The sequence below is a fragment of the Camelus bactrianus genome, chromosome 7 (genome assembly GCF_048773025.1).
Source record: "Camelus bactrianus isolate YW-2024 breed Bactrian camel chromosome 7, ASM4877302v1, whole genome shotgun sequence".
Taxonomy (NCBI): Eukaryota; Metazoa; Chordata; class Mammalia; order Artiodactyla; family Camelidae; genus Camelus; species Camelus bactrianus.
In genome coordinates, this window is record NC_133545.1 from 11,543,196 (window position 1) to 11,559,566 (window position 16,371).

A 16,371-nucleotide genomic window follows, 5' to 3' on the forward strand; every position below is an offset into this window, starting at 1 on the left:
GCCTAGAGAAATTGTTTAAGTCTTAAGAGAGGTAGCGATCCCCTCTCAGTCCTCCTCCAATCCCGCTTTCACTCCCGTTCCCACCACGCTGAAACAGTGAGGGTTTTCCAGCTGAGGGCCAGCCTGCAAGTAAAGGTCCCTGGCCGCTCATTCCTTGCTTGTGTATCTGTTGAAGCAGAGTTGCTTTTCTGCTCTCTGGACCTGCTTAAGCAAGGGAAATGGGAACAAGGGAGAAATGGTAGCGCAGAGAGGGGACGGTGAGGCAACTCACGACTGGCAGCCACAGCAATGACGTGTTAGTCTCCTGGGTGCCGAGTGGATACTGTGAAGGACGGCGGGGCTCGAGCCACCCCAACTATACGAAGCTGATCGTCCACCCACTCATTCACTCATGTTTTTCATGAACCATCATTAACGGATATATATTGCATATGAGGAAATAGCGATAAAAAATGCCTGCCCTCAAAGAGCTCAAGGTATATGGGGGTACACAGGCACAGACAATGACAACACAATGCAGTAGGTTCACAGAACAGAGCTATGTATCAAGTATCATGAAACTACAGAGCAAGTGCAACTGTATAATGAGTGAGGGAGCGAAGGAGATGGAGGGTCAGGGAACACACAACAGAAGTTTTAAGTCAAACTATCAACTTTAAAGAATAAGGTAAAATCTGAACAGACTGATTACTAGCAAAGATACTGAATCAGTAATAAAAACCTCTCAACAAACAAAAGTCCAGGGCCAGACAGTTTCACTGGTGAATTTTATCAAATATTCAGAGGAGAATTAATACAAATCCTTCTCAGATTCTACCCCCGCCCCTCAAAAAGAGGAGGGAATTCTTTCCAATTGATTTTATGAGGCCAGCATTACTCTGATATCAAAACCATACAAGGATAATGCAAGAAAAGAAAATTAAAGGCCAACATTCTTGATGAAAATAGATGAAAAAATTCTCAATGAAATATAAGCAAACCAAATTTAACCATACATTTAAAGGATAATACACCATAAATCATCTAGGACTTATTCCAGGGACGCAGGGATGGGTCAACATCCTCAAATTAGTCAATGCGAATGCCACATTAACAAAATACAGGAAAAATCATATGATCATCTTACTAGATGCAGAAAAAGTATGTGACAAAATTCAACACTGATTTATGATAAAAATTCTCAGCAAAATGCGTATAGGTAGAACATACCTCAACATAATAAAGGCCATATATGACAAGATCACAGCTAACATCATACTCAATGGTAAAAGCTGAAAGACTTTCCTCTAAGATCATGAGCAAGAAAGACAAGAATGCCCGCTCTCACCATTTTTATTCAACATAGTATTGGAAGTCTTAGCCAGAGCAATTAGGCAAGAAAAAGAAATAAAAGGCATCCAAAGTGGGAAGGAAGAAGTAAAACTATTTACAGATGACATGATAGAACCAATAAATTCAATAAAGTTGCAAGATACAAAATCAACCCACAAAAATCTGTGGCATTTCTCTACTCTAATAACAAAGCATCAGAAAGAGGAAGAAAACAATCCCATTTAAAATTGCATCAAAAGGAATAAAATATCTAGGAGTAAATTTAATGAAGGACATGGAGGATCCGTATATTGAAAACTATAGGACATTAATAAAAGAAATTGAAAATGACACAGATAAATGGGAAGATAGTCTATACTCCTGGATTGGAAGAATTAATGATGTTCAAATGTCCTTATTACTCATTACAGATTCAATGCATTCAAAATTTCAATGGCATTTTTCAAAGAACTAGAACAAATAATGCTAAAATTTGTATGGAACCACAAAAAAAATCCAAATAGCCAAAGCAACCTGAGAAAGAGGAACAAAGCCGGAGGTGTCACACTCCCTGATTTCAAATATATTGCAAAGCTATATTAATTAAAACTAGATGGTATCAGCATAAAAATAGACACGTAAATCTATGGAACAGAACAGATTACAGAAATAAATTCATACATGTATGGTCAATTAATTTATGACAGAGGAGCAAGAATACACAATGGAGAAAGGTGTCTCTCCAATAAATGGTGCTAGGAAAACATGCAAGAGAATGAAACTGGACCATTATTTTACATCATACAAAGATTAACTCAAAATGCATGAAAGACTTGAATGTAATGCCTGAAACAAAACTCCTAGAAGAAGACATAGGGGGTGAGCTTCCTAACTTAAATCTTGGCCATCATTTTTCGATCTGACACCAAAAGCAAAACAACAAAAGCAAAAATAAATAAATGGGGCTACATCATACTAAAAGTTTCTGTACAGTAAAGGAAGGAAACCATCAACAAAATGAAAAGGCAACCCAATAAATCGGAGAAAATATTTGTAAATCATGTATCTGATAAGGGATTAATATCCAACATATATATAAAGGACATATACAACTCAATAGAAAAAAAAATCCACTTGTAAAATAGGCAGAGGATAGGAATAGACATTTTTCCAAAGAAGACATACTGATGGCCAACAGCAACATGAAAAGATGCACAGCATCATCAATCATCAGAGAAAGGCAAACAAAACCACAATGGGATAAAACGTCACACCTGTTAGAAAGGCTATTATCAAAAGGACTAGAAATAACAAGTGCTGGCAAGGACATGGAGAAAAGAACCCTCATGTACTGTTGGTGGGAATGTATATTGCTGCAGCCATTATGGAAAACAGTATGGCGCTTCCTCAAAAACTTAAAAATAGAACTACCATATGATCCAGCAATTCCATTTCTAGGTATTTACCCAAAGAAAACAAAAACACTAACTCAAAAGATATATGCACCCCCATATTCATTGTAGCATTATTAACAACTGCAAAGATATGGAAACAACCTAAGAGTCCGTCAATAGATGAAAGGATAAAGAAATTGTGCTACACACACACACACATGAACACACACACACAAGGAATATTATTCAGCCATAAAAAAGAACAAAATCTTGCCATTTGTGACAACATAGATGGACCTTGAGGGCATTGTGCTAAATGAAATAAGTCAGAGAAAGACAGTAAGTCAGAGAAAGACAAAGACATTTCCCTAATACATGGAATCTAAAAAGAACAACAAATTTACCAAAAAACAAACAAACAAACAAACAAAACCCCCACAAGCTCACAGATAATACAGAGAACAGACTGGTGGTTGACAGAGGGAGTGGGTAGGGGGGGTAGAAGGAATTTTCAATGTAATTTAACTATATTTTTTTATCCAGCATATACATATATATGCATATATGTGTGTGTATGTCTATATCTACATTGATAGCTATATAAATCCTGGATTCATTCTTTTATTTATTCATTATAATTTTTGAAGATCTACCTAGGAGGTTCCCAACAGTGAGCTAAGCACTATATAGTACTGAAGAGTGAACAAGGCTGAATCGTACAGCATTGGGCTAGGGAAGATGCATGCTAATTAAAAAGAGAGAGAGAGAGAGACCAGGTCCATGGAGGAAAGACACTGTATTATAATAGTAAGTATATACCATAGTGATTTCCCCAGTCCTCCCTAAAAATGAAAGAAGAAAAAATAAAGTACCTAGGTTTGGGAGGCTGGTGAGAGAAGTAGAGAGAAAGAAAAGAAACAAGTGAAGAAAGAGTGTTCTAGCCTAAAGGAGAGAAACAACACTATGTGACTGGTTTGCTGTATCTACAGGAACATTTCCCAAATGTTTCTTAAGACGTTAATAAGCATTATATCTAATAATGATAATGATGATGATAATGCTAGAAGATTCCGTGTTGAAATAAGGTGGGAAATACCAAACTTATTTGGTATGAAACAAGTTATGTTTACTGCGGTTCTTCTTGGAGTCTTTAATATGTCAGTAAACATTGTAAATTTCCAAAAGGAGAAATACAATATGCAGGTTTCCTGAGTTGTTAACTGTGCAACCCTTCTCTGGGAAGACATCTTGCCTAAGCAATACTCCTTGGGGAAAGGCTGTTCTAAAGCATGTAGTGTAGGCAAAGAGTGCTGGGATAAGTACTCAAGATTTCCTGACTGGTGTTCTAGGACTGTTTTCTCTTTCTTCGTGTTGGGGGAAGAACTTTAGAACTAAGAAGTCTCGTAACCTTAAGGTCCCACTGAATTGGGGCGCTACATCCTAGCAAAGGGACAGGAATGGCTCTCGACAACTGGAAATGAGTGTGAAGAGAAGAGTGGGAAGTTTCAAAGAAGCAGGTGGGCACAGAGCCCTTGGGATTGAGAATAGGCCTGAGGGTCAGTAGCGGAGAGACTGGTCACAAGCACAGGGAAGTAAGCAAGGTCGGATGGAAAGCGTATAAGGCAACGGATAAAGCACCACTACATCTTAGCCCAATGAAGGTCTGGGCACACGTCAGATTATGAGACGGAGAGGTCAGAACACACAAACAGATACAGAAACAGGCACACAGACAGCTCTTAACTGCAAAGGTGATGAGTTTGCCCTAAGTCAGAGTTACCCCTGGAAAGAGCAAATCCCTGTGGGTAAGTGGCCTCATGGTTTGCAGAGGAAAATAACAGAAAGAGCTGATTGGAACAAAACTTAAGGAACAAGATACATGCACCCCAATGTTCCTAGCAGCACTATATACAATAGTCAAGACATGGAAGCAACCTGAATGTCCACCGACAGATGACTGGATAAAGAAGTTGTAGTATATTTATACAATGGAATACTACTCTGCCATAACAAAGAATAAAATAATGCCATTTGCAGCAACATGAATGGACCTGGAGATTGTGATTCTGAGTGAAGTAAGCCAGAAAGAGAAAGAAAAATACCATATATCTCACATATGTGGAATCTAAAAAAAAAAAAAAGGGACACTATGAACTCATCTACATAACAGAAACAGACTTGCAAACATAGTAAACAATCTTATGGTTACTGGGGAAAGGGGATGGGAAGGGATAAATCTGGGAGTTCGAGATTTACAAATGTTAGCCACTATATATAAAAATAGATTTTAAAAGTTTCAGCTGTATAGCACAGGGAACTATGTTCAATATCTTGTAATAACCTTTAATGAAAAAGAATACGACTAGGGCTTCCAAGACTATGTTGAATAGGAGTGGTGATAGTGGGCACCTTTGTCTTGTCCCAGATTTTAGTGGGAAGCTTTTGAGTTTTTCACCGTTGAGTACTATGCTGGCTGTAGGTTTGTCATATATAGCTTTTATTATGTTGAGATATGTTCCCTCTATACCCACTTTGGTGAGAGCTTTTATCATAAATGGGTGTTGAATTTTATCAAATGCTTTTTCTGCATCTATGTCCATCAATGGATGATTGGATAAAGAAGATGTGGTGTATTTATATAATGGAATACTACTCAGCCATAAAAACTGACAACATAACGCCATTTGCAGCAACATGGATGCTCCTAGAGAATGTCATTCTAAGTGAAGCCAGAAACAGAAAGAAAAATACCACATGAGATCGCTCATATGTGGAATCTAAAAAAAAAAAAAAATCAAAAACAAACAAACAAAGCATAAATACAAAACAGAAACAGACTCATAGACATAGAATACAAACCTGGTGGTTGCCAAGGGGGCGGAAGGGGGGAAGGGATAGACGGGATTTCAAAATTGTAGAACAGATAAACAACATTGTACTGTATAGCACAGGGAAATATATACAAGATCTTATGGTAGCTCACAGAGAAAAAAAAATGTGACAATGAATATATATATGTTCATGTATAACTGAAAAATTGTGCTCTACACAGGAATTTGACACAACATTGTAAAATGATTATAAATCAATAAAAAATGTTTTTTAAAAAGTACTTTAAAAAAAAGAATATGAAAAGAAACATATGTATGTATATGCATGACTGGGACATTGTGCTGTACACCAGAAATTGACGCATTGTAACTGACTGTACTTCAATTTAAAAAAAACCCCAAAAAATTAAGGAAAGGTGAAAAGAAACCAATTCCTATCAACTAGACAGCTGCCTAATCCAGGAGTTCTGAGGGATTCTAGATGGAGAGAGACACAAGGCAGAAGGAGCTCTACAGCAGATCTAAGCCTCCTTGTAAGAGAAGGATCCGAGTCGGGGCTTTAACAGAAGAAGCCGTGTCATTAGCCAGGAATGACAGACAGGAGAAAAAGACAGATTCTCACTTCTCACCACCTCCCCTAGCCTCATGTAGTTCTGGGTTGGCAGGGTCTCAGTCCAACAGAAAGACCAAAAAGAAAGAACTAGAAAGAATTCCATACATCTTTACCATAGTTACTTTAAAATCAAGTTCTAGGCATTGTAGATGTCTCATGGGAAGAATACGCCTTAAAGATCATGGGCTAAGCCAAGAGTGATCCCACCTGGAAAAGTGAAGGAAAAAGCAATGGACCTTGAGATGGAAAATTTAGATTCTACTTCTGCCTCCAGCACAACTAGCTATATGACCAGATAACTCTTTTTAAAAATCTGTCAAATGAAGATACTAATACACATCTTGCCTTCCTCACTGAGTCAGAGGTCCTAAGGAGATGGGAACTTCCAGCGGAAAATGCAGATATAAAGCACTATTATAGCTTCCAAGGGCTATTTCTTTAATCTTTGGAGACTCTTCAGTTACATGTTCAATTGTGTTTTAGTTTGTTTTTTAAAAGAAGAGGAATCTGGTATCGGACTTCATCTGTAACGCTTTTCATCATATTCTGAAAGCAATTTCCAGAAATAAGGAAAAAAGAGAAGACAAATTCAGCCTAGCTGGGTGCCTGAGAAACTACACAGACGCTATTGTACTATGTTTTCCAGGAATTGATTTTTAAAGTTTTCTGCTTCCTCAGATATGTTATCAATTTACAGAGCCTCTGGTACCTTTGATACTGGTTTCATCAACTCATAAAATCAGAAAGAAAAAGATAAAGGAGATAAGAGACATTTAAATACAAGCTCAATCAAAGAATTTCCAGTTAAAACTTAATTACTCTGGAACGTATTACTTCTCACACATAAATAAGAAGCAGTAAATCATTGTTATTAAGAGATACCCTGATTCACTCCTCTGGTAACAATTTTTAAAAATAACATCTTCACGGATGCTCATCTGTACTATCTTTCCTACGCTGACATTTCTTGAAAGCACATTTTGTGAGAACGATTTAGCTTTATTATATGCTAAAGAATCAACTGCAACTTAAATCACTCTTATCCTGACCAACGAGGCCACTCACAGTCGAGTCCAGGTACCACTGCATAAAGAGCAAAGGGAAATGGGCTGCACGCTCATGGCTCACCAATCATCAGCACGCAGGTAGCAAATGCTGTACAACTAAGAGCAACATTTTAGGACTGAAGTTTGGAATCACGACACAGTGTGGACCCTTCTTTCACAGGTGTTAGGAAACTTGCATAAACACAAAATGTGCATAGCCATTGGAGGACAACCTGAATGTAGCTGGTACATTTTAAGGCCAAATCTGAGTAAAGTATGGGATCCATACTTTACAATCCCTATAAACAGGGATCCACTGTTTATAGGATTATCTGGCTTTATGGCTCAGCCTTCTTAGAAATCTGCCTTTCCTGGGGTGGCAGGTGGGGGAACGACAGAATTTAGATGAAGAAGGAATAGCTATTTAAGTGAGACTATCTTTTCCCTAGGAATTAAACTCTTTTTGAGAGAAGATTCTGGCCAAGAATCAGGAATGGCTATTGGGTCTTCTTCCTTCCAAAATTTTAATTTTGGTTAAGATGTCAAACCAAACACCTTTTTATATGCACAATGAACACCATTCATACCTCTCACCCAGATTCACCATGCCAACATTTCTTCACATGAGTTTTATCTGTGTGTGTATATGTTTCTAGTATTGTTAAATCATCTGCAAATAAACTGCAGACTTCATGAACTTTCACTCTTAATATTTCAGTATCGTATCTCCTAAGAACAAGGACATACACAAACATAACCATAACACCATCATCACTCTCAAGAAATCTAACATTGGCATATAATATATAATATATCATCCATATTAAAGTATCTCTGGTATCTTTTATGGTTGTCCCTATTTTTCATTTTTCCAATTCAGTATCTCATATTGGATTTAATTACAGTATTTCTTTAGTTTCCCTTAATCTTGAACAGACTATCTTCTTTTAGATTTCATGACATTGACATTTTTGAAGAAGCCAAATCAGTGGTTGCTTTTAGAAAGTCCTACAATTTGGATTTGTTTTCTCATTCCTAGATTCAGTTAAGATTAACGTTTTGGGCAGAAAACCACATAGATGATGCTGCATCCGTCTCAACATATAACATTAGGAGGCAGATAATGTCCATCTAATCACTTGATTAAGGTGGTGTATGCTAGATTTCTCTACTAGAAAGGTATATTTTTTCCCTTTGTAATTAGTAACCTATGATAATTTGAGGCTGTGTGGATATTTGTTTCTCAACAACCTTTTATTCAGTGGGTTTAGCATCCATTGATGATCCCTGCCTGAATTATTTCACTAGTGATTACAAAATGGTAATTGTCTAATTCTGTCATATCTTATACATTTACAAGCTGACAATTCTTCTGTAATATAACTGTAGATTAATAGATTCATCATTTTTATTTAATGTATTATAATCTATTAGCATTATTCTTTTTGATATTCAAACTGTCCCAGAATTGGCCGGTAGGATACCATCAGGCTGGCTCCTACGTCTTTTTGTGTTGTCTCCATCAGTTTTTAAGTAGTTCTTTGCCTCATCCTTGCCCTGCCTCTGAAAGTAATCTCTCCCCAGAATCCTTTAGGGGATGGTATTTAGAGACCAAAATCTGGGTCAGGTATGCTCTCTGCTCTTGGGTGTCATTACTTCTAATCCCCTTCAGTGGGCATAGCCAACAAACATATTTCTAAAATAATTCATGAGTTCACCTGCAAATCAATAAGAAAATGTTAGACAACACAATAGAAAAATGGGTAGTCTGCTCCTCTCTAGGATGTAGGAAGCAACAAAGAACATTATTCCCATGCTAAAAATGAGAAAAAGCCAGATAATCTATAAAATCATAATTCGTCTTAAGCCCATCAGAGAGCTGAGATTGCAAGACAACTAAGTAACCTGAATTCCAAAGACAAGGCCTGCCAAAGGACAGATGGGACATGAGAAAGGTTTCGACTCTGACTTTGGCAGAGCATGGCATAAAGAGGTGACCACCATATAAACAGGGAAGAAGAAATCAGGCACTGTCCTAAGGGTTTTATACGTATGAGCTCTTTCACTACTCAGAACAACCATAGGAGAGAAATCACTTGTGGTCCAAAGGTAATCAACAGAGGAACTAAAAATTGTGATACAATTATGTTGAGAAGTGATATAAAGCACTCCTTACGCATAACAAAGGGATAAGGTCTATAACTGACTAATCAAAAAGTAGTATCATACACTTAACACTACTGAATTACACAGCTAAAAATAGTTACGATGGTAAATTTTATGTTTTGTGGGGTTTTTTAAATCACAATTTTAAAAAGTAGTCTCATAAGCATACTGATTAGATACCAACTAGAATAAACAGGTAAAATTATTTTCTCTGGGGACTTATACTTTGTATAGGAAAGGATAAGAAAAGAGACTGTTGTTTTCAACATTTGAACTATTTGAACTATTACATTTTATTCTTCTTTAATACGTGTGTCTTACTTTGCTAATTTTTTTGAACTCAAGAAACAGCCTTACCTTGATCTGCAAGACATCGAGTGGAATGGTCTCTCCTTTCACAACAGCAAGTGTAGCATCTGTAATACGCCTAGAAGATAACAAGAAGGAAATGGTCACATTGTGAAAATTAAGCAGCCCCTCCCCTAACACAGAAACACACACACATACACAACCACATTCCTGCCCAGAGTACTAATGGCTTGCTCAGGAAAAAGACATATTCCTTCAAAATATTCCAAGAAAGCAGAATGAGAGAGTATAAAGAATGACTGCTACAAATACAGCGGAAGGCTCTGATGCGGATTCAAAGAGAAGGCTTTGGCAAAGAGGAGTTTATACAAGGCACCAGTCATTTATTTACTTCACATTGACTGAGTCTCTACACTGTGCCTGACTCTTATCACTGGAAAATACAATACTTAAATAAATAATAATATAACATCTTCCATTCACTGTAAGAGAGTCCAGCACTCCAAAAACCATTATTCCTTTTCACTCTAATAACCTAAAGGCTAAGTAAACGACAGGACTTGCTGGAGTTGTCTTAGCAAAATATAATAAATCCCGAAAATATATACATTAAGTCAAATGTTCGGATTACACGCTGGGTTCCCTAGTAAGCAAGCTGAAACTTAAGAAACAGCCTATTTTACTTTCTCATATTTCTCTATCAACATTTTTTTAATCCCATTTTTCCCTTCAATACAGATGCTATCTGGGAAGTAGGCAGCGGTTTAAAAAATGAGACTCAATTTAAGAGAAAGCAAGAAGCATGATCACCAGCTTAGATTAATTTGATATGAATATATTAATTTTGAAGGAAGCTATTAGAAAGAATTCTAAAGCACTGTACTTGCTTTGAGTAGCATCCAGCACATTAAGAGGTTTAAGAAGGTGCTTTTGAGAAACTGTCCTTAAAAAAAAAAAAAAAAGTTCCAATTGAAAATGTCTTTTTATATTAATTCTTTTTCAAAATTGCTTGGCACAAGACAGTTAAAATGCAATCTTAAATTTATCATTTTCGAGCAATAATTGAAAGTTCTAAATAAAACAGCACTGCAGCATGGAACAGCTATTTTTTAGGATTATTTATCTGCAACATTCCAAATTCAAAATTCTTTTTCCTTCTGTAGTAATTATGGTACAACAAAATTTGACAGCAATGCAAAAAGCAAAGCCTTGTTCTTTTAAATAGCCTCAGGCATCTGCCATGTTAAGAGGTCTACAAAATTCTAAACCCAGGGCAGACTTACTTAATTACCTAAGAGCCCTGGGGCATGCTTATAAATTAAGTTTCATAAATCTTTAAACTATAAATGAGAAGTAGCAACAAAATTAGCTGAACTACAGGGAGAATCAGCTCCCTAAAAAACTGAAGGCTATCAGAGACCCTGAGGGTGGCCATGTGCACATACCCTGGCTTTTGGAAAGGTGAGGGGTGCTCCAAGGGACATGGCCTACCTCTGCACCAGCGACCTATCTGGTCATGCTGGCAAGCAGTTTAAATAAGCGATACTGACATGAGGGAAAGACTAGCTATCTAAAGTAATCAAGACCCAAGCCAGATAGGTTGTGTCTCAGAGAAGCAAAAATGTTTGAGTAATTCATTGTTTGTCGTGTCTATTGCCCCTCAGAAATTCTAAACGGGAAAAAATTCAATAAACTGAAATGCCACCTTGGGCTTTAGGATGATTGGTAAAGAGCTGAATGTTCCCCTTTAGATTAAGGCCTGACACATGGGCGATGTTTTAGTAAAGGCCTAATATATGTCTACATTTATGCCTAGTGTTTGATATATAGATCAAGGCTTTTATTTTTTTTACCTGAATTGTTAAAAGATACAAGATGACTCCTAATATTACAAGAGCAAAAACACATCCACAAAACCAGCCTATTCAAAATCCCAAAGCAGAACTGAACAGTCACATGCCAAAGAATGACGCCAGATCCCTATCTTACACCATACACAAAGGTTAACTCAAAATGGATTAAAGACATGAATGTAATAAGATCTGAAACCATAAAATTCCTAAAAGAAAACACAGAAGGTAAGCATCTTGACATGTCTTGGCAATGTTTTCTGAATCTGACACCAGAAGTAAAAATAAATAAGCTGGGTTAAATTATACAAAAAAGCTTCTGTACAGCAAAGGAAACCATCAGTTAAATGAAAAGGCAACCTACTGAATGGGAGAAAATATTTGCAAATCATGTATCTGGTAAGTGGTTAATACCCAAAATATATAATGAACACATACAACTCAATAAAAACAGTAACAATCAAGGGGCAGATGATCTGAATAGATATTTTTCCGAAGAAGACATACAGATACCCAACAGGTGCATGAAAAGATGCCCAGTATCACTAACCAGCAGGGAAATGCAAATCAAAACCACAGTATCACCTCACACCTCTTAGAATGGCTATTATCCAAAAGATAAGAAATAACAAGTATTGGTGAGGATGTAGAGAAAAGGGAACCCTCATATACTGTTGGTGGGAATGTAAATTGGTGCAGTCACTATGGAAAACAGTATGGAGATTCTTTAAAGAACTGAAACTAGAACCACCATATATATGATCCAGCAATTCCACTTCTGGGTATTTATGCAAAGAAAACAAAAACACTTACTTGAAATATATATGCATGTTCATTGCAGCATTATTTGCAATAGCCAAGATACGGAAATAATCTAAGTGTCCATCAACAGATGAACAGATAAAGAAATTGTGGTACACATACACACACACACACACACACACACATACATACACACACAGGAATATTATTCAGCAATAAAAAAGAATGAATCTTGCCATTTGTGACCACATAGATGGACCTTGAGGGCATTATGCTAAGTGAAATAAGTCAGACAGAGAAAGACAAATACCATATGATCTCACCTATATGTGGAATCTTAAAAAAAAAAAATCAAGTTCATAGATGATACAGAGAACAGATAGGTGGTTGTCTGAGGTGGGGTGTGGGAGGTAGGTAAAAAGGGTAAAGGAAGTCAAAAGTCATAAAATAAGTCATGAAGATGGAATGTATAGCATGGCGACTAAACTTAATCATACTGTATTGCATGTTTGAAAGTTTTTAAGGGAGTATGTATTAAAAGTTCTCATCACAAGGGAAGAAAATTCTGTAACTATGTATAGTGATAGATGTTAATTGTATGTATTGTGGTGGGATACAAATATCGACTCATTGTGTTGTACAGCTGAAACTAATACAATGTTGTATGATCAATTATATGCCAATTTAAAATAAAAATCCGAAAGCAGGAAAAAAAATCTAAAACAGAGAATCACCTGAGTATTATTATTGTTACTGATTTTACAAGGTTGTAACCTGAAATATCTTGAGAAGAGTTCAATTAATTCATTCAACAAATATTACTTACTGACCTCCCACAATGTGTCACAAAGCTTATGTTAAAGATCAGGCAACTGACAATGAGAGCCTGAAAATTTTTGCCCAACATTATATAAGATTATACTCTTAGTCACGGTCGAAGCCAGGACTCAAATTCAAGATTCCCATCTTCTTGGAAGACTAGATCTTTGTTTACATAATGCTTTAGAGAGAAAAGAACAGTAATAACAATCTGCCTGACTCCAGAGGACACTGTTGGACTCACAGCGACTTAACTTAGATGTCAGGGCTACACTACTTTCTCTGTCTGCTTTATCCATACTGCATTCCACTTTAGGCACTCCCTAAAGGATGTAACTATATTTGCTTGTTTTAGCTACTTATGTTATCAAGGTAATGAAGCCAAGGTTGCTGGCTCAGTCTTCACAGGGGACTTGCTATTTGTCGTCATGCAGACTTAAAGCAAACAAATGATCACTGCAAATCTGTCCTCACCAGAGGATCTCACAGCATAGAAGTGTACAAAAAGTTTGGATCAGCGATGCTATCTTCTTAAGTGACAAAAGGACATCGGCGTTCATCTCCATACCTGACCCGGGGGGTTAACATTAGAGCACCGGATCCCACAACCCACAGGGAAACTGCCCCATCAACCGTAAGCTTGAACTCTGATCTTCTCTTAACGATCTGAAGTCTCAGGTTATCAAAACTCAAAAAAAAATTATATCACACACGTGAATTTTCCATTCCCAGGCTTACCCACCCACAAATGTGACCATCCCACATTGACAACCTACTGGACTTTGTTTCCACTTTCGGCAAAGAGTGTATGACTCAAACTACTGGTCTGGCCCAGTGGGATAAATCCAATGGGAATCTTACTGAAGGTAGCCTGGGGGAGAAACAGAGGGAAGTTTTATTATTAGGTCAGAAAACGAGGCTGAACAGAGAGGCACAGGTGCGTGCACTGGGACAAAGCAACTGACCCCAGGCCTGCTCCCCTGTTTTCCTCCCCACACCCCTAGACCAGCAATCAGGTAACACTAAGTAAGTCATTTCTAGAACAAGGCAGTTCATGAAAACAACATAACTTCAAATTTTGGAAAAAATATTTCAGTATTAATCAACAGCAACTGGTTGAAAGAAATTTGGTAAAGAAAGTGAGGGTCTTAGATATTAGATGCATTTGCATGATTGTTACAAAAGCTGTATTGTGCTGTCACACTGCCTGGAAAAGTTGCAGATAAAATTCAACTAAAAATGTCTAGCATTTGTGCAGTGTCTGATGACGGGCGAAAGTGCTTTATAAACTATCTCAAGTACAATCAAGGCTAAGCGAATAAGCAAGTTCAAGGAGCAGAAGAACGGCATAGCAGATAATTTAATTACATGCCACAAATCAATAGATACTCTAAGGTCCCTAAAGATTATTTTGAGCTCAATCTACTATTCCAAAGGGACTGGGAAGGTTCTTTCTTGTTGTTATTTATAAAATACTTTAAATCATTGTAGAAAAGTAGACAGAATAATCTCACAAATAACAATGTACCCAAGACCCAGATTCAATTTGCTTCAGATGTTTGAAGAAATAAATGATGCAATACAATGGAAGTCCCGTCTCATCCGAGTCTCCTGACCCCTTTCCCAGCGCAGAGCATCACCCCGAGGTAGGCGGGTCTCCTTTCCATGCCCACTGTTACTCCTGCACTACATAGTTTAGGCATCCACTAACAGTATCTTCGTTTTCTGAACTTTAAAACTTTGTAGAAATGCGTAACATACTTTGGCGACCTGCTTGTTTTAATAGAATATTTGTTCAGATTTAACAATGTAGGTATTTGTAAACTTAGTTCACTCATTTTAACTGTTGTATGGTTTCCAATACATGAATATCCCAGAATTTTTTCATGAAGGAATCTTTTGAAGAAAAGATTCTACAGGTGATTTTATATTTTAAACAACTCTTGGTAAAAGCCATTGGATACTCTGGATTCCCAAAGTCCACCATGGGTTAATGAAAGTGTCACATGACAGAGGCAGAAGTATTTTATCTTCAAAAATCTGAGGCAGCACAACTTGTGCCCACCTTACAATGGTGAGAAAGGGGAAAAGAAAGAAGTGAAGAGAGATTAAAAAGAATACAAAGGTAAAAACCAAAGTGCAATTACTCTTATTTTAAAGCTCACCTCATCTGCTCTTCGAAGAACTCCAGTAATAACCTATAAATGTTAAAAAAAAAAAAAAAGAAACTTGTATTTCCTTTATCATAAAAGAATTGGATTCAATTTTCATGGACCACAAACTTGTTCCTGTTTTCTTCCTAGAAACTATGTCAAAGAATGGATTGGCTCTTAAAACACATAGTATTCAATAAGATCAGAGCTAAATTAGATTTTGTATTTGACCTAGGATCAATAGTGCTATCAAGACTAAGATAAAATAATTATAAAACCTCCACATTATATTAGTAAAATTATGTTTTAAGGTCTATAAGATGGGTATAAATGTGATGCACGCATCAATTATACAAAAGGCCCCAGCGTGCCACTGTGAAGCACACACAGAGGTAAAATGCACTCGGAGAGAAGTCAGCTCTCAGTAAGTGTTCCTTTTTGAAGAACATAAAGACAAAGGAGATTGTATTCCCCCTATAAAAATACATTTTTAATTTGAATTTTTACATAATTTATTTTTTAGTTTTAAACTATAATACATATGTCTTGTAAAAACTGTGAAAAATACCTGAAGAAAAAATACTTTCTCATAACCCCACCACCCAAGATAACCATCACTAAGCAGTTGTTTATATTTTGGTATATTTCCCTCCAATTAATCAGGGCATATTTTTATGACCAGATTATACCAGATACACAATTTGGTATCTTTCTTAAAATTTTTGTAAAGTCAAGGCTGACGCCAGCCTTTTCCCTTCACCTCCTGTCTCTCTGAATGTCAGGATTAAATGGGGTTGTATGAGGTCCACTTCGCTCTTTGTTGGCATGCTATCCGTATGCTTCACACTTCAAAGTCATAAAAGCAACTACAGGATCATCAGCACAGTCTTTTTAAAAGAAGCTTACTAAGGGGGGTAGGCACAGCTCAGTGGCAGGGCACATGATTCACATGGACCGGGTCCTGGGTTCAATCCCCAGTACCTCTATTAAAAATAAATAAATAAATAAAGTGTTTTTTTTTTAGAAAAAGGAGCAGCTTTCTAAGGCTCACGTAGTTGCTAAGTCAAACACAGAACAGTACCCTGTCTGCTGTCTGATCCCTGATGAAACCACCAAA

At 36.9% G+C, this 16,371-nt stretch overlaps 1 protein-coding gene across 3 annotated transcripts in view; it reads right to left on the minus strand.

Moving 5' to 3' along the window:
- AGK (acylglycerol kinase) overlaps window positions 1–16,371 on the minus strand; it is a 95,743-nt gene that overhangs the window by 17,768 nt on the left and 61,604 nt on the right. For all 3 annotated transcript variants that reach the window (XM_074366906.1, XM_074366905.1, XM_074366904.1), the window contains 3 exons: window positions 15,267–15,299; window positions 13,878–13,972; window positions 9,719–9,788 (listed from right to left, as the gene is read on the minus strand). In XM_074366906.1, coding sequence (XP_074223007.1) covers window positions 9,719–9,788; window positions 13,878–13,972; window positions 15,267–15,299 — 198 coding nt within the window. The remainder of the gene's footprint in view (window positions 1–9,718; window positions 9,789–13,877; window positions 13,973–15,266; window positions 15,300–16,371) is intronic.